The 26,051-nt window shown below is 34.8% G+C and overlaps 2 protein-coding genes across 2 annotated transcripts; one reads left to right on the top strand and one right to left on the bottom strand.

Moving 5' to 3' along the window:
- Window positions 1–820: 820 nt before the first annotated feature.
- taf9 (TAF9 RNA polymerase II, TATA box binding protein (TBP)-associated factor) lies at window positions 821–8,865 on the bottom strand. Its single transcript, XM_073825058.1, has 7 exons — window positions 8,806–8,865; window positions 8,345–8,426; window positions 8,059–8,195; window positions 7,838–7,972; window positions 1,647–1,728; window positions 1,333–1,443; window positions 821–1,144 (listed from the first exon to the last, which is right to left on the bottom strand). The coding sequence occupies exons 1-7, from the start codon at window positions 8,839–8,841 to the stop codon at window positions 981–983; spliced, it is 747 nt and encodes a 248-aa protein (XP_073681159.1). The 5' UTR covers window positions 8,842–8,865; the 3' UTR covers window positions 821–980.
- Window positions 8,866–10,555: 1,690 nt separating this feature from the next.
- Window positions 10,556–21,396, top strand: rab24 (RAB24, member RAS oncogene family). Its single transcript, XM_073824721.1, has 9 exons — window positions 10,556–10,976; window positions 11,588–11,729; window positions 12,118–12,186; window positions 12,275–12,353; window positions 14,204–14,271; window positions 14,358–14,457; window positions 14,549–14,599; window positions 14,698–14,757; window positions 19,572–21,396. The coding sequence occupies exons 2-9, from the start codon at window positions 11,613–11,615 to the stop codon at window positions 19,634–19,636; spliced, it is 609 nt and encodes a 202-aa protein (XP_073680822.1). The 5' UTR covers window positions 10,556–10,976; window positions 11,588–11,612; the 3' UTR covers window positions 19,637–21,396.
- Window positions 21,397–26,051: the final 4,655 nt, after the last annotated feature.

Here is a 26,051-nt window from a genome sequence, read left to right as displayed (position 1 = left end):
ACCACCTCTGCTCTGGTTCAGTAAAAAAAAAAAATTCACTTTAAGTGAACATGCACAAGGGATGGGATGCACAGAAGAAATGTGTACACATCAGTATGTTCAGCAAAATGGATAAACTACATTAAAATGAATTTTTACAACCTTTTCATACATTCTTAATGTAGTTGTACATCAAATAGATGTACATCTAATGGCATTTGTTCTATGCAAATACATGAGATATGTCACAGATACACCTTTGTAAACTTGCTATAATGTATACTTAACCAGTTAACACTTTTTTTCTTTTAATTTTTATAAACTGTGCACATCTCATTTGCTGTCTCTAAATTATACCTCATTTATATATATATATATATATATATATATATATATATATATATGTGTGTGTTCATTAAATACATCCATACATTATCGGGACTGCTCATACCACATCGGATGACCAGAAGAATGGGTTTAAAAAGTGTCTAAATAGTCAATATTAAATATATAATATAACTTACATGGCTACAATATAGCATTACTAACATTTTTAAACTTTTAAGTAGTATTAATATTTATTCCTGGAGTAAAAGCACAGATCTTCCCCTTCTAACTCCCTAGCTCCCTCTGCTGGCATTTCACAGATTTATTTTAAATTAAACTACATATAATTTTTATTTACACATAATATTATGCAAATAATGAAGGTACTCATAAAAATAAGTGTTCTGAAAGGCTTTCCTTCCACCCATCAAAAATATTAAGATATTTGGCACCAAAGTTAACCTCTAGATTAGTTCTGTGTAAATACATGAGCCTGTAAAACAGAAACCAAACACACAATTTATGAATTTATTTTATTTTTAAACTTCCAAAAATGAACAAATGGTAATTCACTGTTATTGTGTAAGAATCTAAACATACTACTGAAAGGCAAATTCAGTTAACGATTGCTTATTTACAGAATCGCTTCCACACTACTAAGAAACCACAGCAGGTCATAAAGCATCATAGTCATCCTCATCTTCATGCTTCCTCTTAAGAGACGTAGACTCACTAGATGAATTCTGCGACACCATGTTGGTAGTAATGAGGATGTTCTTGGAGCCAATGAGAGAAGGGTTGATGAGGACATTCTGAACTGTGGGAGTGGTAGGAGTAGCTGTGAAAACAAATTAAATCATTAGTATTTCATGAGGTTACTGCTATAATTCAATGCATGTTCTTATTTCTCTTAGCTCATTCAACAGCTTAACTTTTGATCTGCTCTGGCACAAAAACCTTCACATGGTCCTCAATATAAAATATTATACAAAAAGAACTGCTTGCTCTAAGGAGGAAAACTGGTACCTGATTTGACAGAGGCAGCCTGTGAGGAGGGAATCTGAACTGTAAAGCGCTGGCCGGTCAGTGACACAGGCGTTCCCACTTTTGTCCCCACTGTTTGCACTGATGGTGTACCTGCAAGAAATAAATGATGTTCCTTTAAACTAAGTTTCAGATTTGCTCACCACAGAGAAGAAAATCAAGTAAAACTAAAACTAAATGCTCCTCTTGTAATAAATGAGCTCAGTAAATACATATTGGAATTCATGTGCACGCAAACTCAGTGCACAGAGATGCTCGAAATCGTTGAGTATTCTTTAGTATTTAGAATAACTGACCAAGAGTTGGAGTGCTTGGCCTACTGGACACTGCTCCCACACTTAACCGTGGCACTGTGATCCTGCCCGCAGACGAAGACACCTAAACATGCAAATCAACATTATATCTTACTGTATATTCAGCCATACATTTTAATTTACAGTTGTTTTTTTCCTTTGAAAAAAAAAAAAAAGCATTCTCACAGTCTAGAAAAACATGGATATGGGGATGAGGAAGCTGGTTTTCAAAAGTTTTTAATCAGGCTTATTATAGTCAACAAACTAAAACAAATAACAGAAAACCTTACTACTTGAAATAAATATTAACATTTCCCTTTTTCGCTTGTATGTATTAAAATAACCAGAACTGCAATACAAATAAATAAAAACCACAGACATCAAACAAATAAAAATACAAAAACATACACACGAAATTTTAATGGAAACTATATATATATATATATATATATATATATATATATATATATATATGTATATGTATATGTATATATATAAATAATTTGCATTCAAAATATTAATACAAACTTACGGTGACCGCCAGGGGACATGATCGGTTCACTTAAGTTTGTGAACCGACATATTAACTTGTGGGAGCGTGATATTATGTCGTGGCCACAAGATAATTTTGTCGAGGTAACGACATCCTTATTAAACTTGAGAAATGGATGTCATTCCCTCATCATAGCATCTTGTCGACACGTCTTATAATTAGGGTTGGGCATCGTTTTGATTTGAACGATTCTGATTCCGATTCCGATTCTTCCTTTCGATTTCGGTTCTTTTCGATTCTCAATTCCGATTCTTTGTGGGCTGGAGTCAAAACATGTCAAAGGCTCATTTGATTTCACAGAGGATAATTTTATTTTGATTCAATATGAGTTTTAGTTTTAGGAGCTGCAGCCCATGTAGGAGAAAATTAGGAATGCCTCTGCACCAGACCAAAAACAGATTTATATATTCAGAACTTGCACCCTGGTCTGGACTCTCTATACATGACGAGACAGTGGATCTGCGCAGCACGTCAAATACGCTACACCCCTTAATTTGTACATCATGCAGGCGTAGGTGTTTCGTTATATTCGTAGTGCATCCTCCCGTGCAAGATATCATTTTGTCACATGTTGCACTGTGCCGACCCAGGCTTTTTTAGGGTGTACTCACACTAGGCACGGTTGCCGTGAACGGGGCCCGAGTACGATTGTCCCCCCTCCCCACTCCCCCTCTGGCCTGCACTCACATAGGGTTTCAGCATTCGCTCGTTACGTCATTATGGTTTGACGGTTTCAGGATAAACAGGAAGAGCGCGCTCTCGCTGAACGCAATTTAGTCCATCGCTCTTTTTACTTTGTGGATAGTAATTTTGAGTCGTTTGTTCCGCGGTTGTCCACAGCCTATCGTTAAACATGTCTATCGCATTTGTGGCACGAAAATTTTCACGCAATCGTGCTGCTTGTATGAGGAGATTTGCAAGGTACCAGCTGAAGTGCAGCAAGGACTTTGCAGCTTTGATTATGGACTATAAAAACGCTGATTACCTCGCAAAAACGCGACATCACGCGTCCTGTTCCGTGCTCCAGCACGGTTAGCGCTCACACTGCATGCTAACCGCGCCCGAGTCCAACTTTACCGTGCCCACCTCTTCCAAGCGGGCCAGGGCCGGCTAAACGAGCCGTGCCCGGGCACGGTTCGGAGCACTCACACTAGTCAACACACTCGGGCACGGTTCAAACTGCCTAGTGTGAGTACACCCTTAGTGTGAAATAAAGCCACACTTTTGAGCGCCGCTTACCGTGCTCCATAGCTGCAACTGAACAAGCGCGCGGCAAGCACTTCCGGAAATACGGTGGCCACAATGGAAACCAAAACTTGCGTGTTTGGAACCGATGATCGGAATCGAAAACAAATTTTATAAACAATTCCAATGGCATCGTTATTTTTTAAACGGTTCCAAGTTGGAACCGGTTCTCGATGCCCAACCCTACTTATAATGTTGTGGGAACTATATGCATTTCTCGTGGCCACAAGTTTAATGCATAAACAAACCTGCGTGGCCATAGTAACCCAGGATTATCAGAGATATATTTATTAATATTTTGAATTAAGAAATTACTATATTAATTATTATAGAAATTAGTACAACATTAAATGATTATATTAAAGGAACACTCCACTTTTTTTGGAAATAGGCTCATACTCCAACTCCCCCCCCCCCTCGAGTTTCTCAAACCCTTTCCAATTTAAATCAAATGATTTGCGATATGTGCCCCAATGTCCCGATCTGAATCGCGATTTGAAGTCCCCATCCAAGTTAAATGATTTGTGAAACTGCTCAGAAGTTCCGATCTAAATCAAATGATTTGCGACACGTGATTTGAAGGCCGATATGAAAAAGAAAAACGATTTATGATACACAATACAATTGGAATGCTTCAAAACAGTGCATCATTTTGTGATGCAATGGTTTAACAGATTCAGAGTTTCAGTAAGCTCAGTTTCACCCATCACTATGTGTTTTTAAAAAGCAGTACAAGCAATGTCGAAATTAGAAAATGTATGGCTCTTTTAATTTGATCTGGTCTTCACTAGTGAATCACTTGAAACGAATGAACGAAGTCACGAAATTGAATAAATCTGAGCTGTTTCAGCATGAATTACTCACTCAATTGATGCAGTTCATCTATTCCTCTTTTCACATCTTCATCCATGTTTACACTAGTCATGTTTAGTACTACTAGTGGTTTCCTGACATTAACTGAAATAAGCAAAAAGGTATGATGTTTTCTGAATTGCGTGAAAAGATGTGCTTATTGAAAAAATTAAACACTTATTTCATAGATACATTGTCTTTCAATAATACAAGTACTTTTCAAGTACCTATTCAGGAATTTTGCTGTTTTCAAGGGTTTTTCAGGCCTTAAAGGAACACATTTTTTTTTGGAAATAGGCTCATTCTCCAACTCCTCCAAATGAATCCTATTAGACCAATAGCATCGCGTTCAAAAATAACCAATGAGTTTCGGTATTTGTCCTATTTAAAACTTGACTCTTCTGCAGTTATATCGTGTACTAATACCAGCGGAAAATGTAAAGATGCGATTTTCTAGGCCGATAAGATTAGGAACTACACTCCCATTCCGGTGTAATAGTCAAGGAAGTTTGCTGCCGTTATATGGACGCAGCAGGTGCAGTTAGCGGTGTCAAAATTAATCGTTTTTACGATGCATCGCGATGCAGACAAGGACGATTCAGTATCGGTTCAGTAATAGACCATAACCGGTTATAACGGACTCAGTCCAGTGCCAGAAAACGCGACCCAGGGGGCTTGTATGATTTTCCGGGAGGGGGGTTGGGCTAACGAGGGGAGTACTCCACATGAATAAAATAAGTCTTCAGATTTTAACTGAAAGGATTATTGCCACTTTCTTTACACTCCGGTGCATTTAACGAACTAACAAACATCAGTGTGCATTTAACAAATGTCTTTTTTGTTAGTAATTCATTTAAAGGACTGAAACATTATTTTTATTTGGTTGAAAAGACTGGCTAAAAGCACTGAGCGCGTCTATCTGGCTCAGCACCGTTTTACACAAATATAATGTTTTGTTGATATTGTGAGTGCGCACATAAATAATAATAGTAGACCTTTTGCAGTTTTGAATGATGCCTTTTTATGCCTTACTTTTATCAACAAAAATGGTGTATTTTAGGTTTCCACTGTTATTAAGAAAAAATGCAAGTGATCACGTTTGAGCTTCCATGTCAGCTGCAAAGCCCGCTTTCGCTTTCACTCTCCGCAAAAACGATTGGATATGCGACTAACCGCGCACATTTATCTAGGTTAAATGTTTAAATTAATATTCTGAAATGCATCAAGTGTTTTATGTCTATAGATTTTATTTAATGCAAGTCGTGTTGATTTGAGAAGGCTAAATTTATCAAACTCATTATTATGCTCAACTCAATTGCCGCTGGCCGCTTGTTCGTTAGGTTAGGTTAAAAAGACAAAAGCTTGAATTTAACAGCCACTTCTAGCCACTTTGCCTTTAGAATCCAAAACTGAACTATTTTAATGGCTGCAACACGAACTCTGTTCTGATAAATTGTCGGACAAGAACGGGGCTCGAGTCTGAGAGACTCAGGCTGGGCTCGTGCAGGACTCTATTCGTTCCCTCGTTTCAATTAAATAAGATCTGAGCGGTACCTCTCGGTTGAAATCGTATTTGTTTAGTTTTCGCGTTTAAAATGACTATAGCGGCAGCTTTTATAGCAAAAGATACACGGCCCTTTTCTGTGGTGGAAAACCCCGGGCACCTGTTAAATACACTGGAGCCGCGATATAAGCTTCCCTCACGCTGACACTTTTCAGAAAAGATTATGCCGGAACTCTAGAACGAAACCAAAGCCCAGGTATTTACTTTTGTGTATTTGTTCTAAATGTTGCTGTTGTCTTCTGTGCACAGACTTTAGTTTTGTTTGATACATTCAAGAAGTGTTTTTTCTTTGAGAAGGTAAGATTAAAGTTTCAGTTCATATATCTGACTGTTTGTATTTATTAACACAATTGTATATATTTGAAGTAAAATTGAAAAATGAGTATGTTTTATTCCTTAATTTAATGTACTGTAGAGTACAGTACAAAACAACAACAAATAATCATTCTGCCCAACATCCTGTGTTTGGTCTGGGACAGGCCAAAGAACCTCTTCAGCATCACAGGCTAAATTAGCCCTGGCCAGGCAGCAGGGGTCAAATCCTCTTGCATGCCTGATCCAACCCTGGCACTCATCAACTAAAATATATGAGACTGCTTCTCTTCTTGCCCTTGCCCTTCTTTTGTCTTTTCCACATTGTCGTCATTGTCCTCCTTCTCCTCCTCTTCCTCTTTCACCTCTTATGCTGATGATACAAGGGGCAACTTTTTGAGCAATTTTATTGGGCAACTTTTTTTTTGCAATATTGTTTGGGCACTTTCCCATTGAAAATGGGTAACAGATTTCTATCTGGATAATTTAGATCAGTCATGGGCCCTGTATCTCACCTGGTTGCCCATTGACGGCAACATTTGCCAAAGTTGCCCGGCAACATTGCTCAAAAAGTTGCCCAGTGTATCATCAGCCTTACTCTTCCTCATCAAAATTACACATTACTGTATGTGGGATATTGATTGAAAAAGACTGGATAGGATGCACAGTTACACTTGTACAAGTGGTCTGACAAAAAAAATCTAATCAAATAAAAACGCATTACAACGTCATTGTGAAATGGAAAAGAAAAATAAATTTGAAGTAAAATTGAAAAATGAGTATGCAGTGCATCGTCAATGCATCGTGATGCATCGAGATATTGTATTTAACCGAATCGATGACATGATAATCGTAATCGAACCGTAAGACCACTGTAGGTTCACACCCCTAGGTGCAGTAATATCATGCAGCACCTGAACTTTGTTACCAGCTAGCTAACTTCCAACGAGGTACGCTCCCTGTGCATGCTGTTAGTCACGTTGTGCTGCGTGATATTACTGCGCCTGCTTCGGCAATGTTATGGCAGCAAACTTCCTTGACTATTACGCCGCAATGGGAGTTTAGTTCCTAATCTTATCGGCCTAGAAAATCACAGCTTTACATTTTCCGCCGGTCTTAGTACACGATATAACTGCAGAAGAGTCAAGTTTTAAATAGGACAAATACCGAACTCATTGGTCATTTTTGAATGCGATGCTATTGGTCTAATAGGATTCAATGATCTATGCTAAGCTATGCTAAAAGTGATATCCCAGAACAGGAGAACGGCTGAATGGATTTCAAAACGGTAAAAATCAACTTATTAACTCGGGGGGAGTTGGAGAATGAGCCTATTTCCAAAAAAAAAGTGGAGTGTTCCTTTAAATTTCAAAAAGTCAAATTCAAGCACCATGGTAGGATCACTGAATTCATTCCTAAAATTAATTTGAACAATAATTACTTTGGTTACTTTTTTATTTATAGAAACTACAAGTTTCCATAGATTAAAATTTGAAGAACAAAAGTAGGTCTTTCAAATATTGTTTTGAATGAGGACCTGGGAATCAAAAAAGCTGAAAATCACTGCACTACAAGTACAATAACAGTTGTAATACAGTAAGTAAGCAAATCCAAAATTGAGACCAGAATCACAAACTGTATATTATCACATATTATTTAAAACAATACCTTTTTCTGCAAGGACTTTAGCCTGTAGTTTGGTGCGGTGAGACAGTAGCGGTCCGGTGGAAGACGTGGACCCGTGTATGGTTTGATCAGGGGCAAAGGAGTTTGGTTCTTCTGCCTTGCAATGTCCAACAGAAACTAAAACCATGGACCAACCAAAACTATTAATTACTAAAAGTCACACATTTTATGCATTAATAAATAAGTCAACAAGACCAACTTACATCTCGTGGTGGAGGAGATGTGAACGACTGATCCACTCGACACTGGATTGCTAACCTTATATCATCTGCATCCACACTGGACTTCTTAGCATGGGTGGAATATATTTTTGCATCTTCGATAATAGTTGTCACGTATCCTGTATTAAAAAAAACAACAACAACAAACATCAGTGGATGTTATTTTTTTTTTTGTTATTGGACGACTTACAAGCACAGTACGTTAACTGCTTGAGTTTGTTAAAGTGTTTTACAATGTGCAGAAGAGGTAAAAGTTTTTCTGACTTACTGTATGTAAACTCCAGCATTTGATTGACCACTCTGGGCTCGTACTCCGTGATCCCCATGTCTTTAAGAATCTGCATCATAACCTTTAAAGATAATATCAAAATAACGTAAAAAGTGAACAAGGAAATTATCATGCATATTATATTAGCGTCATCGCTGCATCTTTGCAACATCATATATCTTAGTGTACGTTTTAACGCAAAAATCATAAATATAAGTTACGTAAAACTTTCATACTCATAAAAATATTGTAAATTACAATACGTTGTTTTATAACCGCGCCGAAATAAAAATGCATTAACGTTACAGTGGACCAGATAGCGCGCTAACCCGTGTGTACACAAAAAACAATAAGCTGAATAAAACAGTCACTTTTTAAACATGCTGCTTTAATCACTATGACTTAAAAACAATAAATGTTGCACAACTCGGAGCTAAAACCGTTTCTGGTGCATTATTTACCTGAGCATCTTTAGGAACTGTTTTCGGAGACGCCATTTTCACATGAGCTCTGATCCACCTCCCCTGGGTTGTGTTTCAAACGTAGTGAGCTTTCTACTTAGATAGCATTTTGGCAACCTAAGGCGGTGCCGAAGCAGAGCAGCCACTCAGAATGAAGAAACCATGAGTGGCAGAGACAAGCAGCCAATCACAGGGCGATATGCAAATACTCAACCAATTGTGATGCGCCAAAAGAATCGAACAGCCAATCAAGCTTTGGTTTAGAAATCAAACAAGCCCAAAATTTAGCACGTGCCTGTAGCAATACGTCTGAATCATTTTCGCGAATCGGTTCTTTCGAAGAGTTTGATTCAGATCCGATTCAGAGAGAGCGTAAACGCCATATTACAAGCGATTAAATACGATAAATCGATTGATTACGTTTTGTCACCGGGGATTTATTAAAATTTAACGTTTCCATGTTTAGTTTCTTACAACCACGTTTTATCTCATAAAAAGTTGTACTGAACCTAAATATAATTATCATTTACATTAAACACTATTCTAATATTAGTAACACCATTCTAAAATTAATATTACAGTACTGTTTTATTGTACATTTTAAAGATTGGCCCAAAATTTTAGATTAAGATTAATTATTAGTTATTTGTATTAGTTATTTTATACTACTCTATTTAGTTAATAAATGTATGATAATAATATATATTTTTGTGGGGGGAAAAAGTTATTTTACACTACCAAAAAGTTTTTAAATATTTTTGAAAGAAGCCTCATCTGCTCACCAAGCCTGCATTTATTTAATCCAAAGTACAGCAAAGACAAAACAATTTTGAAATATTTTTTCTATTTAAAATAACTCTTTTATTTTAATATACATTTTAAAATGTCATTTATTCCTGTTATTTCAAAGCAATTTTTTTAGCATCATTACTCCGGTCATATGCTCCTTCAGAAATCGTTCTAATATTCTGATTTGCTGCTCAAAAAACATTTATTGTTGTTATTATGTTTAAAACAGCTGAGTAGAATTTGTTTAAGGTTTCTTTGACGAATACAAAGTTTAAAAAATAAGTAAAAATCATTCTAACATTATAAATGTCTTTATCATCACTTTTGATTAATTTAAAGCATCATTGCGAAATAAAAGTATTAATTCCTATCATTTATTTCCCCCCAAAATAAACAAATAATTAAAATAATTATTTAATTTTTTTATTCATTCTGTTCATCAAAGAATCATTTCCGCGAAACAGTTCTTTCAAAGACTTTGATTCAGATCCGATTCAGAGAGAGCATAAACGCCATATCACAAGCATTAAAAACGATAAACCGATTGATAACGTTTTGTTACCGGGGATTTATCGAAATTTAATGTGTCCAAGTTTAGTTTCTTACAACCACGTTTTATCTCTTAAAAAGTTATATTGAACCTAAATATAATTATTATTTACACTAAACACTATTCTAATTAATTTCCATATTTAATAACACACTTTTCATATCAAATTGATCTAATTTTATGTGCTTTGATAGAACTTAAATTACGTTTTACTCCTGGCATTTCTGCGATTTTTCTTGAATCGCTGGAACCGATTCACACTGATCCGTCAACGAATGTTCAACCAAAGCTTCGACTCACAAGAACGACTCTTTCACGATTCAAACATCGCTATTTGAGACACAACCACTGCCCATAGTGAAGTCACATCCTCTTCTATATAAACAAAAAAATAACACACACACACAAGTATATTCCAGCTAGCCATACACACTACAGTTCCTAATAGACCGAGTACATAACATTTGTCAGTCAGTTCTTTTCCATGTACGTTAAACGGGGAAACATGGCTTGGAAGTTCTCTAGCTCTGCTGTATTTATTGATGTTGAAAGCTAAGCTGTTCTCTTCTGTCGTATTAGGATAGAAAAGGTTGAACAAATCACGTTAATGTTTTATTTTTTTTTTGACCGTGTCCTCAATTTGACGTGTCTTGTGTTTCGCTGCTTATGCGTTTACACGTTAAGCAGTCTTTAATTTTATTATAATGAGCTTTTGTGGCACATCAGCGTGGATTGCTAACTAAACCATTAGCCACCCAGTTACAGTATTTATTTGTCAGTAGAGTCGCTCTGGAGCTCTGAAGTCCCGTCAACAGATACACCAAGAGCCTCGGTAAGTAAATAAAATGTGAGAACGCCAATTAACCTCTAGTGTGTTTCATGTTGATAATATTTTGTTTGATATACCGAGATTGCGTTATTAGCCAAAGCTAGCTCTAGTCTGTACATGTAGTAGAAACAGAAATCTTGTCACTACAATTTAGTGCACTTTTAAAAAGAGTGATTTTACGGAAATAATATATTTTAAGTATACTAACGTACAAACTGAACGTAATGTTTTCGAACACTAAATGAAAATGAAAGTGGATTTATGGTAATCAAAAGTCGGCTTATGTAATTTTTATATAAACTTGAGTACTTTAAATGTTTTAATCTAGTACATTTAAAATATATTGACTTTAAATGTAATATTAATTTCGCATACTACAGTTGAACAGCAGTCATGAAAGTGTATTCTCTTTAAGTACACTTAAGTGGCGTTTGATTTTGTTAATATATTACCTGCAAGTACAGCTTTGTTCTATCTATCTATCTATCTATCTATCTATCTATAAAAGTGCATATTCAATACAATTGAATACAATCTGACTTCTATATCTATCTAGTTGTAATATGCCTTACATAAACCCTCTACATGAACTTATGTACTTTTTTTTTTAATAGTCTTTTTCTACAAACCCATATAATCATGACTGCCATGCGAGTGGATGCTAAGGTGGTCATGCTTGGCAAAGAGAGTGTGGGTAAAACCAGTCTGGTGGAGAGATACGTACATCGCCGGTTTCTTGTGGGACCATACCAAAATGTAAGTATGTGGTAGCATAGCAACCTCTAAAAGGAACTAGTCCTTTAGAAGTAATCTGAGTAGGGCTGCACGATTAATCGCACGATGTTGTGAGGCGCGTTTTGTCAATGAAGCCGGTACTTTGATTAGTAGTAAATCTCCATCTTGCGATTAATCGTGCAGCCCTAAATCCGAGAAGTAGTTTGTTCTCATTAAAGATATTTTTGTGTATGATGTATGTTTGGCTGATTATCAACAATCTCTAATCATGTGTCACATACTTTAAACCAGCTCCACAGGTAAAGCCACCTTCCGCTGATGTCAGTGGCTTTTGGAAGATGACCTGATATGATGTTTCTAGGCATTGTGTGTATATATATTCTTAATTAATAGTTTTTGTCTCATTAAGACTATAGGGGCTGCATTTGTTGCAAAAGCCCTCAATGTTGGTGACAAAGTGGTTACTTTGGGAATATGGGTAAGTGTAGTTACTAGAGCCTTTATACTCTATACTCTGATTAACCACTTATTAGTGACTTCTTGTGTTTTTTTTTTTTTCATCTCAGGACACTGCTGGGTCTGAGCGCTATGAAGCTATGAGCAGAATCTATTACAGAGGAGCCCGTGCTGCCATTGTCTGCTATGGTATATCCCTCTCTCACAGTTTGGTGGAAAGAAATCCACAGTTCAGCATGTACCAGCTAGTCTAGCAGTCAGGTGACGCTGAGTAAGGAAATGGCTCATGCTTGCTCACTCTGTGTACATTTTATAGTAGTTAGAGTCATGCTAGGCAGTTTATGTGTTTGATTAAAACCAGGGGTTCTTGGGGGTCCATGTAAAATTTGGAAAAAGAAAAAAAAAAAAAGATTTTACTCAGTGTACTTCTTAGGGCTGTGCACTTGAGAAATTAATATTTGCACTTGAAATAATAATGTGTTTAATATTACATTAATATGACAGTACTGTTATATTGTACATTTTAAAGATTGGCCCAAAATTTTAGATTAAGATTAATTATTAGTTATTTTTAATACCATTTTATTTTATACTACTCTATTTAGTTAAAGAATGTATAATAATAGTAATGAATATATTTATGTGGGGGAAAAGTTATTTTACACTATCAGTTTTAAGTCTCATCTGCTCACCAAGCCTGTATTTATTTGATTTAAGGTACAGCAAAATCAGTACAATTTTGAAATATTTTTACTATTTAAAATAACTCATTTCTATTTGAATATATTTTAAAATGTTATTTTAAAGCTGAATGTTTAGCATTATTACTCCGGTCATATGATCCTTCAGAAATCCTTCTAATATTCTGATTTGCTGCTCAAAAAACACTTATTATTATTATCATGTTGAAAACGGCTGAGTAGATTTTTTTTTTCAGGTTTCTTTGATGAATACAAAGTTCAAAAGAACAGTATTTTTCTGAAATAAAAATCTTTTGTAACATGTTTTACATATTTTGTAAATGTTTTTATCATTACTTTTGATTAATTTAAAGCATTCTTGCAAAATAAATGTATTAATTTCAATTTATTTCCCTAAAAAATAAATAAATAATTTAATTAATTAATTAAAAAAAAATAATTATACTGGTTCCAAGCTTTTAAATGGTATAGTGTATAATGTTCCAAAAGCTTTTTATTTCAGATAAATGCTCATCAACTTTCTATTCATTAAAGAATCCTGACAAAATGTACTCAACTGTTTTAAATATTGATAATATTTTTTTTAAACAGAAGATCAGCATATTATAATGATTTCTGAAGGATCACGTGACACTGAAGACTGAAGTAATGATGCTGAAAATTTGGCTTTAATCATAAAATCATAAATTGCATTTTAAAAATATTCAAATATGGAAAATTACTATTATTTACTATTATTTTAAATAGTAAAAATATTTCGAAATGTTAACTTTCGTTTGGTAGTGTATATCTATTATATATCTAGCTATTTTATCTATTTGCTTAGTACAATGACAATAGAGAAGTCAATTATTTGGAATGAATATTTTGGAAAAAGTCATTTTGGAAACAATTTTGTTGTTATAATATCATACTTACTATTTTTCTTATACAATGTAAATGTGTTTTACACACTACCATTCAACAGTTTGAAGTTGGTAAGGTTTTTAAAAATGTTTTTGACAGAAAAGGCTTTTTCTCATCTTGGCTGCATTTCTTATATCAGAAGAACAATAAAACCAAAAATAATGTGAAATATTTTTACAATTTACAACTATTTTCTATTTTAAAATGTAATTTATTCCTGCGATGGCGAAGCTGGAATTTAAATATTGTTTAACATTATAAATGTCTTCATTGCTGAATAAAAGTATTAATTTCTTTAAAAAAAAAAAAAAAAAAAAGTTACCAACTCCAAACTTTTTGAAAAATTAGCTCTTTCACAAGTAAAAAAAAAAAAGCTTGAAAACATCTAATTTTTATCCTATTTTTTTGGATGTTTTTCACATTTACATTTAGACTTGACTGACAGCAGCAGTTTTGAAAGGGCCAGGTTCTGGGTGAAGGAGTTACAGAACTGTGAAGAGGTACAACATACTCATGTCTCACAAAAACACGAGCATCTCACACGATAGTTCAGCCCAACTTCATAGACACATTGTTTTATTTTCAGCACTGTAAGATATATTTGTGTGGCACCAAGAGTGACCTCATTGATGCCGATCGAAGTGTGCGGCAAGTAGACTACCATGATGTTCAAGACTTTGCAGATGGTAAGCAGGAATTTAACTGCTAATTTTTGCAACCATTACGAAGCATTACAATTAAACAACATTAACTTTTACCATTTACTTGTCTTTGCAGAAATAGGTGCACAACATTTGGAGACCTCCAGCAAATCAGGAAAAAATGTTGGTAAGTGATGCTTCAGTTTATCTGCTCTGTTGAGCACTACTTATGTGTAACATGCAATTAGATACCGAGAAGTTTCACTTCTTTGTTTTTTCATACAGATGAGGTGTTTCAGAAAGTGGCTGAAGATTTCAGTAGCTGTGCTTTAGAGTTCATGCAAGGTGAGGATTTGCTGCAAAGTGAAAGTATTTTATTTTACACTTTAAACCTGGTTCTGTGTTCCAGTTATAAGGCTCAGTTATTTGTTGCTTAGCATACGCATGAAAGCACACACATTTTTTGGTACAATGAACTAAACTGCTTGTTTTATGATATTTTAATGCCTGTGCAAAGATATTCAAGCTAGGAAATTGGAAATACCTGTCTAACATACATAGGCATGAATGCCTAATAGATTTTTTTTATAACAGATTTCCTTTTTAAAAAAGGAGTACACTCATTTTCTTATGTATTTTCTACAGAAATTAATATAATAGAAAAACATATTGGATGCTTTTTTCCCTTTGATTAATACTGTTAAAGGATTTGTTCACTTCCAGAACAACAATTTACAGATAATGTACTCACTCCCTTGTCATCCAAGATGTTCATGTCTTTCTTTCTTCAGTCCTAAAAAAATAGTTTTTTGTGAAAAACATTTCAGGATTTTCTCCATATAGTGGATTTTTATGGTGCTCGCGAGTTTGAACTTCCAAAATGGCGTTTAAATGATCCTAACTGAGGAAGCAGGGTCAAATCTAATGAAACGGTCTGTTATTTTCTAAAAAAAAAAAAAAAAAAAGTACAATTTATACACTTTTAACCATATTCTGGTATGTTGAAAAACTCCCATCTCGTTTTCTCCTTCAACTTCAAAATCATCCTACATCGCTGCAGAAATACCAACCCAGTGTTGACAAAGTCCAAGTGCAAACACCCTTTAGGCCCTGTCTTGACCTGAAATACACAGACTGCGCAACGCAGAGCTAGGCGAGCAGTTAAGGTTAAAAAGTATATATATTTTTTAAATAAAATAACATATTGTTTCGCTAGATATAAGACCCTTCTTCCCTGGCTGGAATCATTTAGAGCCCTTTGAAGCTGCATTTAAACTGCATTTTGAAAGTTCAAACTCGTGGGCACCATAGAAGTCCACTATATGGAGAGAAATCCTGAAATGTTTTCCTGCAAAAAAAAACATAATTTCTTCACGACTGAAGAAAAAAGACATGAACATCTTGGATGACAAGTGGGTGAGTAAATTATCTGTAATTTTTTTGTTCTGGAAGTGAACTAATCCTTTAAAGAGTATTTAATCATTTCTAAACCTTTTATCCACCCTATTTTTAATGTAAGGGCATGTGCAGCTATTTGTAACTTGAATGTGCAATGCTTCTGGTGTCATCCGCTTTCTGTTATTTTACCTGTACAAAAACAGCCTGTTATGCTTATTTATATTGTAAAGTGGTAATTGTTATTTTAATATATTATTTTAATCACAAATGCACTGTTTTGTAGCACAAATAGTGTTATTCGTCTAGTTATTTCCCTATAGCTGCTAATGTGTCAGAAATCTCGTACATTCAAAGACAATAGCGTACTACTGCACTGCAACTAGGTGTGCGATATGCCGATTTTTGATCGTGGATGAAAAAAATGTCTCCACAATCTGCTTTTGAAAAAATATTGTAGTATCATGCTACAGCGTGCCTCCGTCTTAATATACTGTACAATGCAACATACATTCACCCACGAGACACTGCATTGATTCGCAATCACACGTGATTTAAAGCCTTACTGGTAAATAACGTTTTTTGAACTGTGCGCTGTTCTAAAGCTTGTGCGCTAAAAGCCTGTCAAACAGCACCTGGTTACTGGACTAAGCTATCTTTTGCGTCTAATTCGCTAATACTGTCAAGACCACGCAAGGATTACATATAAACACAGTTGGTTATGTCTAAAGTGACAGTAAACAGCTGAGAGAAAAACAGACGCTTGCCTGTAGATATTAGATACGTGCAGCTCTTAAAGTGACAGAACTAAACATGCTACCAATTGTCATTAAAGGGTCAATTCACCAAAAAAAAAAATGACTCGGGTGGTGTCCCAAAACTCTAATAAATATACCTACTGTACCTGAAAATTAAATTTTGTTTTATTTGTATATTATGTGTATTTGTAACATGCAGTCTATCTTTGTTCTTATATACAGGGTTTCCGCGGGGTCTTAAAAAGTCTTAAAAAGTCTAAAATTTAAAAATCAAAATTTTAGGCCTTAAAAAGTCTTAAATTCGCTGTTCTAGGTCTTAAATAATTTTACACAGGTCTTATTTTTCCGATGTCCATGTAACGCTACCTCTAATGCTCATTTAAATTCTCTTTCTGTTGTTTTCGTGGTGTTGTAGTTCTTTATTTCACTATTCCAAATATAATTTGCTGAATTTAAACTACAAATGAGACCAGCATGCAGTAGCCAATCAGCTTTCTGTTATTGGCGCGAGTCTCTCTCGGATTGTACCGCAGAAGTCAAATGGATTTAACTTTTTAGCTATGAGGAAGTGCAAGTTTAGCGATACTGGGCTTGGAAAAACTGAATATAGGGCTTGGCTAAGGCCAGTTGCTAACAACTGTAGATTTTTTTCTCCCTCTGTGGAAGTTACTGCGTCTTCAGACAGAATCGCAGTATTTATATAACATTTCTAATATATATATTTATAAATCAATAAATGTATTTAAAACATTAATCTCACTTTTAATTTTGCAGTGTAAATTATGTAATCTCACTGCTAACAGCCATTTAGAATTTATTGATAAATTCATAAAATAAATTTCAAAGGTACGCATACATTTCAAAAGTAAAAAAAAAAGTCGCTTCAGAATTTTTTTTTACATCAGATATTTCTAGTGGTACTTTTATGGGGATATTTTGTGTGGAATAGTATCTGCTGATATGGAAAGTTCACTGTATATCGTAGTAATAAATTTAATTTATGACAGCCATGAAATTTTGTTTACTTTTTACATTAAACACATTAAATATCACATATGCATGTAATATAATATCTATTTCCATTACAGGTTTAGGTCTTAAATTTCATATAAGGTGGTATTAAAAAGGTCTTAAAAAGTCTTAAATTTCACTTGTTCATATCTGCAGAAACCCTGTATATATTTTTTTTAATAACAAAGATTTATCTTCGCCCAATTTAGCCTAAACATCTGCCATTCTTTTTATTTTATATTTTGTTACCTTGGTTTTAAAATAGGGAAATTAGTTTGTAGCTCAGACAACTTGCAAAATAGTAAAACCAACATGACAAAGAATATTTCTAAAAAAAAAAAAAAAAAAAACATAGACCAAACATAGACCCTAACTGCAACATAGACCAATTTGGAGTAGACATCACAGTTACATCACCAGAAGCTGTGTGCGCATTGTGGTGGCAGAAAAACACTGGTAACAAGTGGAGGTAAATGGGTAAAATCCATGGAATAAGAGTAAAAATGTATTGTGCCTTTGGATGTCAGAATCGGAATGCAAGTCTTTTTTTTATAGAATACTGTCAACAAAGACGCCATTTGAAGCTAAACGCAGATGTTTAAACTAGGGATGCACCGAATCCAGGATTCGGATTCGGATTCGGCCGAATCCTGGGCTTTTTGACGGGGTTCGGTTTCGGCCGAACCTTAGATTTATTTTCCACCGAAACCGAACCCTAGACTTGCGCTACGACGTCACACGGCCGTTGATTACGTGAAGGTGTTTACATAGGACCCGTTCGAATGTAGTAGGCTGTAAGAATCTGAAAATGGAACTCGTAAGCAAAAAAAGTTTTGTTTGGCAGTACTTTCAACCAAAAGAAGGCGATTCAAGTCGAGCTTTATGTTCAATTTGCAATGCCAATTTGTCTCGTGGTGGCAAGGACCCTAAGCAGTACACAACATCGCCGATGTTAAAACATTTGCGTCTAAAACATCCAAAAGAATACGAGTTGTGCATGAAGGAATCTACAGACAGCAGCCAAAAATACAGCAACTTCAGGTACGCCAGCAGGACAGTCACAGCTAAAAACGTGTGATTAAGGATGCGAGTAGGATTCGGTATTCGGTTTCGGATTCGGCCGAATCCCAAAAATCTGGATTCGGTGCATCCCTAGTTTAAACGGACAGACTATGGATGAAAACTGCTGTGATTACTCTACTTTTAAAGCATAAATTTGATTTAAAGAATTTGTCTGCACAATGTTGACATGCAGTTCATAGCGAACATATTGTATTATTCCTACAGTTTCAGTTTAGGGCATAAAATACTAAATACTAAAATACTTTTTTCTTGCAAATGCAAGTTTATATTTCCTAGTTCAGACTTTATAACTCAGTTTCACTCAAAAATAGCAAGTTTGTCAATTCTGAGAAAAAAAAAAAAAAAAAACGAGAAGAATGTTATATAAACTCATGATTCTGAGCCGAGGGGAAAAAGGAGAATGACGAGTTGATTTTAAATGTGAGAGAATTTCGGAATTGCAACTTTTTTTTTTATCTTTTATTCCATGGCTTCCATAGACGGCTACTTGAAAGCTGTCGTTTTCTGCCACCAAATGAGCCCCACCCCACACTGAATTGGTCTGTAAGGTGGATAGAAATAGTCAGACATTGATTTATATTTGAGTTTATTTAGCAAACAGTTGCTTTTTATCCAAAGCAACTTATAATTAAGGAATACAACAAGCATTTTTCTCTGTATTCATCATCAAGCGGCAATAAACACACAAAGTGCTCGGAATGCAACATTTCAGACATTGTTCAGAATATTACAAACTAGACAGGGAGGGATTAAGAAAAGAGAAAGCAGAAGTGTTTTTTTTATTATTATTAAATGCATGCATTTAATTCATTAATCTGTATGTATTTAATAATTTTATTTAGGACATAAATGATAATAGAAATGGAATTAATAAAATAATGTGACTTTTTTTTTGGTGTTGTATCCTCACAGAGGAGAAGGGGGTGGATCTTGGGCAAAAGAAGGACTCTTATTTTGACAACTGCTGCCATAACTGACCTATCACAGGACAAACTGCTGTATCATATGGTCTATTTTGGGATGACTGGAGGCTCACCATCTTTTATACTCCTCAAAGCATCAGCTGGAGTTTTTTGCTCTTTCCTTTTTTTCCTTTTATACATATGTTTTTTTTTTCTGTTGTGCAGTATGTAGATTGGATTTTCGAAAATGAAGGAGATGAAGGATTCCACTTTTTCCTGTGTTCAAGCAATGAATTTTTTTTCTCTGTTAGGAACATGTTTTTTTGCACATGAGAATGTTGACTGCAGTCTGAAGTAAATAGTAACAGTGCATGGCAATCCGTTTTACCAAAAGGAAAAGACACACAGCGAGCTTTAGGGACAGATGCCATTGCATGGAGGTGACCGTTGCCAATTTTCACAAACAATGCCTTGAGTGATCTATCACCTTTTATAATTTAAAATGTCTCCATTTTAACGATCTCTTGAGGATCGTAATGTTTACACCCTTCATTTATCACGCTGCACTCATGTATGAACAATTTAGTTTTATATATCCACACTAAACTGGAGCCATTAATTCGCAGTTTACCAGATCTGAGACCAGTTCAAACATTTTTCTCAGAATGATAAAGATTCAGATGTTAATGGAATGGAAAATTACATAGTAAAAGTAAAAGGCAGTTATAATGTTCTTGAATTGTAATGAAGCTGAATAACCATAGTGAATTTGATACCTGGAAGTAGCAACTCGACAACAACAACAGCAACAACTAAAAGCTTAAGTGTTTCACTTAGTTTGCAGTGTTTGGAGCCCATAGCTTCCTGTATCGTGTTTGTCTATTATTTGCAGTTGACTGTATGACCGGTCTTTACCGTGTTCCAAAAGCGAGTCAATGTGCAGCATTTGATGAATGTGATGTTAATGTTTACAATGTTCTTTTTATTATTATTTAATTTTACTTCAGTGCAATTTGGGTAAGATATTGTCAACAGGGACACTAACTTGTCAGTTGTGAACATGTTTGTCCGTACTTTGTACATACAGCCTTAGTTCGCTCTTGGTTCATACTGTGCCTGTATTAAATCCTGCTCAACAAGGCCTGAAGCTAAAAAATATGGTTCTTGTGAGACTTTACATGTTATTCCAGAGAGATCCGGATTTGTGCCATTTTCACTGGATGTCCCACAGGACAAAATTATGTTACTTCGTTACGTTTTACTGTGAAATTACACCTAAGCTTGTGATCTTAAACAGCATACAGGTTTTACTGATTTTGTTTAAATGTATCATAAATGTAGTATAAGCAACGCCGACCAAGTCATTCAAGACCTGATATTACCAGATATTGGGATGATGAAATATATACTTGATAATACTTTAAGTGCATCTTAGAACTCTGAGGGATAATAACCTAAATTTAACATCTATTTTTTTTCTACGTATCATATTCATCCTTTGCTGCCTATTCTTGCTTGCCTTAACATATCTTTTTTTGTGCATATCATTTTTTTTTTTTTTTAATATGATAAGATGGACTCTCTCACCAAAATCTGGACTGGAATTCATTGAATTGATTATAAATATTTAGAATTTATTATGTACATTACCAAAACCTTATGTGTCCTCTGTAAGGTGACCGTGGGAACTTTTAACTGTATACAGTCATGGACAAAATTATTGTCACCCCTTGGTAAATATGGGCAAAGAAGGCTGTAAAAATAAATCTGCATTGTTTCTCCTTTAGCTCTTTTAGTCAAAATTCAAACATTTCATTAAAGTTAAACAATTTAAAGTGAGGTGAGATATAACTTTATGAAATTTTTTTTTTCTCTAATACACCCTTGGCCACAATTATTGGCACCCTTAGAAATTCTTATGAGTAAATTATCTCCTAAATATATTTCCATTGAAATTTCCAATTTCTTAGCACACCAAGGTGACTGGAAACATGATGTTGTCCAGTCGTGATGTCTTGGTGCACAGGTGAATAAATATTAGTAACACAAAGCCCAAACCAACCTAATCATTCATCACAATGGGTAGAACCAAAGAACATACTTCTGATGTACAGCAAAAGATTGTTGATCTTTACACAATACAAAGTGGCTTTAAGAAAATACTTAAAACATTAAATACTCTCATTTCCAACATCAGGGAAATAATTAAGAAGTTTTAATGGACTGGAGATGTTAAAAATCAGCTTGAAACATGATGTGTCAATATTGTCTTAATGTGCAGCAAAGAGAACAATTTAATTGGCCAAATACTCTTCAAAGATCACAGATGGAAAATTGCAGAAATCAGTTGAATTTTAGTGTCAGAAAAAATATTAAAAATAAAGGAAAACTGCACCTCCATCACAAGAAGTCATTTCAGACACTGTTCAAGAAACAAATCATCTGCTCTAATGCAAAAACAAACTCCACCATATTAATTTACCATACTGGCTTTTATTGCCATATGAAATGAGAATTTTTTTTTTTTTTGGAGCTAGAACACATTAAAGGTTTGGTGCACACAGGGATAAAAAAAAGTGCCCCATGTCCACATTTAAATATATCACCAGATGTTCTTTTTTGTGGACCTAATTTTACACCAAAGGTCCTAGACATCTTGTTCAGATACATGCCATCATGTTTTATATCAAATACCAACAGATAAAAAAGGTAAAACTGACTTGCTCATTTAGAAATATTATAATGGGTCATGGTTAGATCTTCCATCACCACATTGATTCAAAACAAACATCAAAATCAACACAAAAACTGGTTACTGAGCACAAAATCAAGATTCTGCCATAACCATCCCAATTCCCTGACCTGAATCCTATGGAAAATGAGTGGGATAAACTGAGGAAGAGTTGAAGGATCTGGAGAAATTCTGTATGGAGGAATAGTCTAAAATCACTTGCCATATATTCTCAAACCTCATCAGGCATGAAGGGGGAAAAAATCAGAGCTGTTTTTCATGCAAATGGAAGTTGCAGAAAGTTTTGAATACAAGGGTGCCAATAATTATGGCCAGGGTGTATTAGAGAAAACCATTTATTTCATAATATTAAATTCCCCCCACTTAAAATTGTTTATTTTTAATGAAATGTTTGAATTTTGCAGATTTTTTGACTAAAGATCAACAGGAGAAACAACACAGATTTATTTTTACAGCCTTCTTTGTCCATATTTACCAAGGGTGCCAATAATTTTGTCCATGACTGTATACAGTATAAAATGAAAACATTAAAAAAAAAAGCTTCAGCCCAGATTTTTTAAACATGCAAGTGAAATTATTAAATGAAATGATCTGAAAAGGAATCACTCTGCACTAAAATAAGAAAATAAAATAAGAAAATAAAACTTGATTGCTGCATTTAGTCATTGTGACACTAATATAATGACAATTGGCCAAATTCTGCCCAAAAAAGTCTTTACAGTAATACACAAAGTAAATTAACTTAAAGTAAATAAAACTTTTTCATTATTACGATTAAGCCTTCAGCTTTTATTATCAGCATACAAAATGGTATCATTAATTGCTTACAGTTTACTATATAAATATAATTGATTTTTTACATTAATGAGATTTTTTTTCTGCCTTAATAAGACACATTAGGCATTAGGAATCTACCTAAATTGTCATGCAGTTTGGTTGCAATTCAAAACACTTTAATTATCCTGAAAATAGACATTTTCTTTGTGCAAAATACAATTAGTTTTTATTTTGGGGTGATATATCACCCAAGCATTTGTTTTTGTTTTGTGAGATTTGTTTCGAGTAATCCTGATATTGTGCCATTTTCACTGGATTATGTTACTTTGTTACGTTTTACTGTGAAATTACAACTATGATCTCAAACAGAAAGTTTTGTTTAAATGTATCAAAATAGTATAAGCAATGCAGACCAAGTCATTCAAGACTGCCAGATATTGAGATGATAATATATATATATATATATATATATATATATGCGCTTGATGATACTTTAAGTGTATCTTTGAGGGATAATAACCTAAATTGAAAATCTATTTTTTTTTCTACATATCATGTTCCATCCTTTGCTGCCTATTCTTGCTTGCCTTTACATATCTTTTTTTGTGTGCATATTTTTAGTTTTTTTTTGCAAGATGGACTCTTTCACCAAAATCTGGACTGGACTGGAATCCATTGAATTGATTATAAATATTTACAATTTATTATGTACATTACCAAAACCTTATGTGTCCTTTTAACTACACAGTATAAAATGAAAACATAAAAGAAAGCTTAAGCCCAGATCCCAGATTTCATAAACCGTCAAGTGAATAAATGAAATAATCTGAAATGGAATTACATTAGAAACTCTGCACTTCTTGGATTTTTTATTTTTTATTTTTTGCACAAAGAAATTAAAATTAATTGCTGCATTTTGTCATTGTGACACTAATGTAATGACAATTGGCCAAATTCTGCCCAAAAAGTCTCATTACAGTAATACAGAAATTACTTTTTCATTATAATTATTATTAAGAATAAGCTTTCAGCTTTTATTATCAGCATACAAAATGGTATTATTAATTGCTTACAGTTTATTATATACATATAATTGATTTGTTACATTAATGAGAAATGTATATATATTTTTTTGCCTTAATGTTGGATGAAGACACGTTAGTCATGTGGAAATGTACCTAAATGGTCATGCAATTAATGTTGCATGAGTGTTGAATTAATTCAAAACACTTTAATTATCCTGAAAATAGACTTAATTTTCTTTGTGCAAAATATAATTTGTTTTTATTTTGGGGTGATATATCTCCCAAGCATGTTTTGAGAGATCCTGATATTGTGCCATTTTCACTGAATGTCCTACAGGACAAAATTATGTTACTTTGTTACGTTTTACTGTGAAATTACAACTAAGCATGTGATCTCAAACAGAAAGTTTTGTTTAAATCACTCTACATATCATATTCATCCTTTGCTGCCTATTCTTGCTTGCCTTCACATATCTTATTTTTTGTGTGTGCATATATATATATATATATACACAGTGGGTACGGAAAGTATTCAGACCCCCTTAAATGTTTCACTCTTTGTTATATTGCTGACATCTTTTAAGTTCATTTGTTTTCCTCATTAATGTACACACAGCACCCCATATTGACAGAAAAACACAGAATTGTTGACATTTTTGCAGATTTATTAAAAAAGAAAAACTGAAATATCACATGGTCCTAAGTATTCAGACTCTTTGCTCAGTATTTAGTAGAAGCACCATTTTGATCTAATACAGCCATGAGTCTTTTTGGGAAAGATGCAACAAGTTTTTCACACCTGGATTTGTGAATCCACGGCCATTTCTCCTTGCAGATCCTCTCCAGTTCTGTCAGGTTGGATGGTAAATGTTGGTGGACAGCCATTTTAGGTCTCTCCAGAGATACTCAATTGGGTTCTTGCTGGGCCATTCAAGAACAGTCACGGAGTTGTTGTGAAGCCACTCCTTTGTTCTTTTAGCTGTGTGCTTAGGGTCATTGTCTTGTTGTTGTCCTGAGCACTCTGGAGAAGGTTTTCGTCCAGGATATCCCTGTACTTGGCCGCATTCATCTTTCCCTCGATTGCAACCAGTCGTCCTGTCCCTGCCGCTGAAAAACACCCCCACAGCATGATGCTGCCACCACCATGCTTCACTGTTGGGACTGTATTGGACAGGTGATGAGCAGTGCCTGGTTTTCTCCACACATACCGTTTAGAATTAAGGCCAAAAAGTTCTGTCTTGGTCTCATCAGACCAGAGAATCTTATTTCTCACCATCTTTGAGTCCTTCAGGTGTTTTTTTTTTAGCAAACTCCATGCAGGCTTTCATGTGTCTTGCACTGAGGAGAGGCTTCCGTCGGGCCACCCTGACTGGTGAAGGGCTGCAGTGATGGTTGACTTTCTACAACTTTCTCCCATCTCCCGACTGCATCTCTGGAGCTCAGCCACAGTGATCTTTGGGTTCTTCTTTACCTCTCTCACCAAGGCTCTTCTCCCCCGATAGCTCAGTTTGGCCGGACAGCCAGCTCTAGGAAGGGTTCTGGTCGTCCCAAACGTCTTCCATTTAAGGATTATGGAGGCCACTGTGCTCTTAGGAACCTTAATTGCAGTAGAATTTTTTTTTGTAACCTTGGCCAGATCTGTGCCTTACCACAATTCTGTCTCTGAGCTCTTCAGGCAGTTCCTTTGACCTCATGATTCTCATTTGCTCTGACATGCACTGTGAGCTGTAAGGTCTTATATAGACAGGTGTGTGGCTTTCCTAATCAAGTCCAATCAGTATAATCAAACACAGCTGGACTCAAATGAAGGTGTAGAACCATCTCAAGGATCATCATAAGAAATGGACAGCACCTGAGTTAAATATATGAGTGTCACAGCAAAGGGTCTGAATACTTAGGACCATGTGATATTTCAGTTTTTCTTTTTTAATAAATC

Source organism: Garra rufa, chromosome 19, assembly GCF_049309525.1.
Source record: "Garra rufa chromosome 19, GarRuf1.0, whole genome shotgun sequence".
NCBI classification, from domain to species: domain Eukaryota; kingdom Metazoa; phylum Chordata; class Actinopteri; order Cypriniformes; family Cyprinidae; genus Garra; species Garra rufa.
This window is presented reverse-complemented; position numbering and strand designations above follow the sequence as displayed.

Excerpts from the sequence above, each read along its gene's own strand:
- rab24 (XM_073824721.1), top strand. The coding sequence starts at position 11,613 with ATGACTGCCATGCGAGTGGATGCTAAGGTGGTCATGCTTGGCAAAGAG. Across the intron at positions 12,354-14,203 it reads TGCTGCCATTGTCTGCTATG|ACTTGACTGACAGCAGCAGT; the intron begins GTATATCCCTCT and ends ATTTACATTTAG. Across the intron at positions 14,272-14,357 it reads AGTTACAGAACTGTGAAGAG|CACTGTAAGATATATTTGTG; the intron begins GTACAACATACT and ends TTTTATTTTCAG.
- taf9 (XM_073825058.1), bottom strand. The coding sequence starts at position 8,841 with ATGGCGTCTCCGAAAACAGTTCCTAAAGATGCTCAG. Across the intron at positions 7,973-8,058 it reads CATCTCCTCCACCACGAGAT|TTTCTGTTGGACATTGCAAG; the intron begins GTAAGTTGGTCT and ends CCATGGTTTTAG. Across the intron at positions 1,145-1,332 it reads GGCTGCCTCTGTCAAATCAG|CTACTCCTACCACTCCCACA; the intron begins GTACCAGTTTTC and ends TTGTTTTCACAG.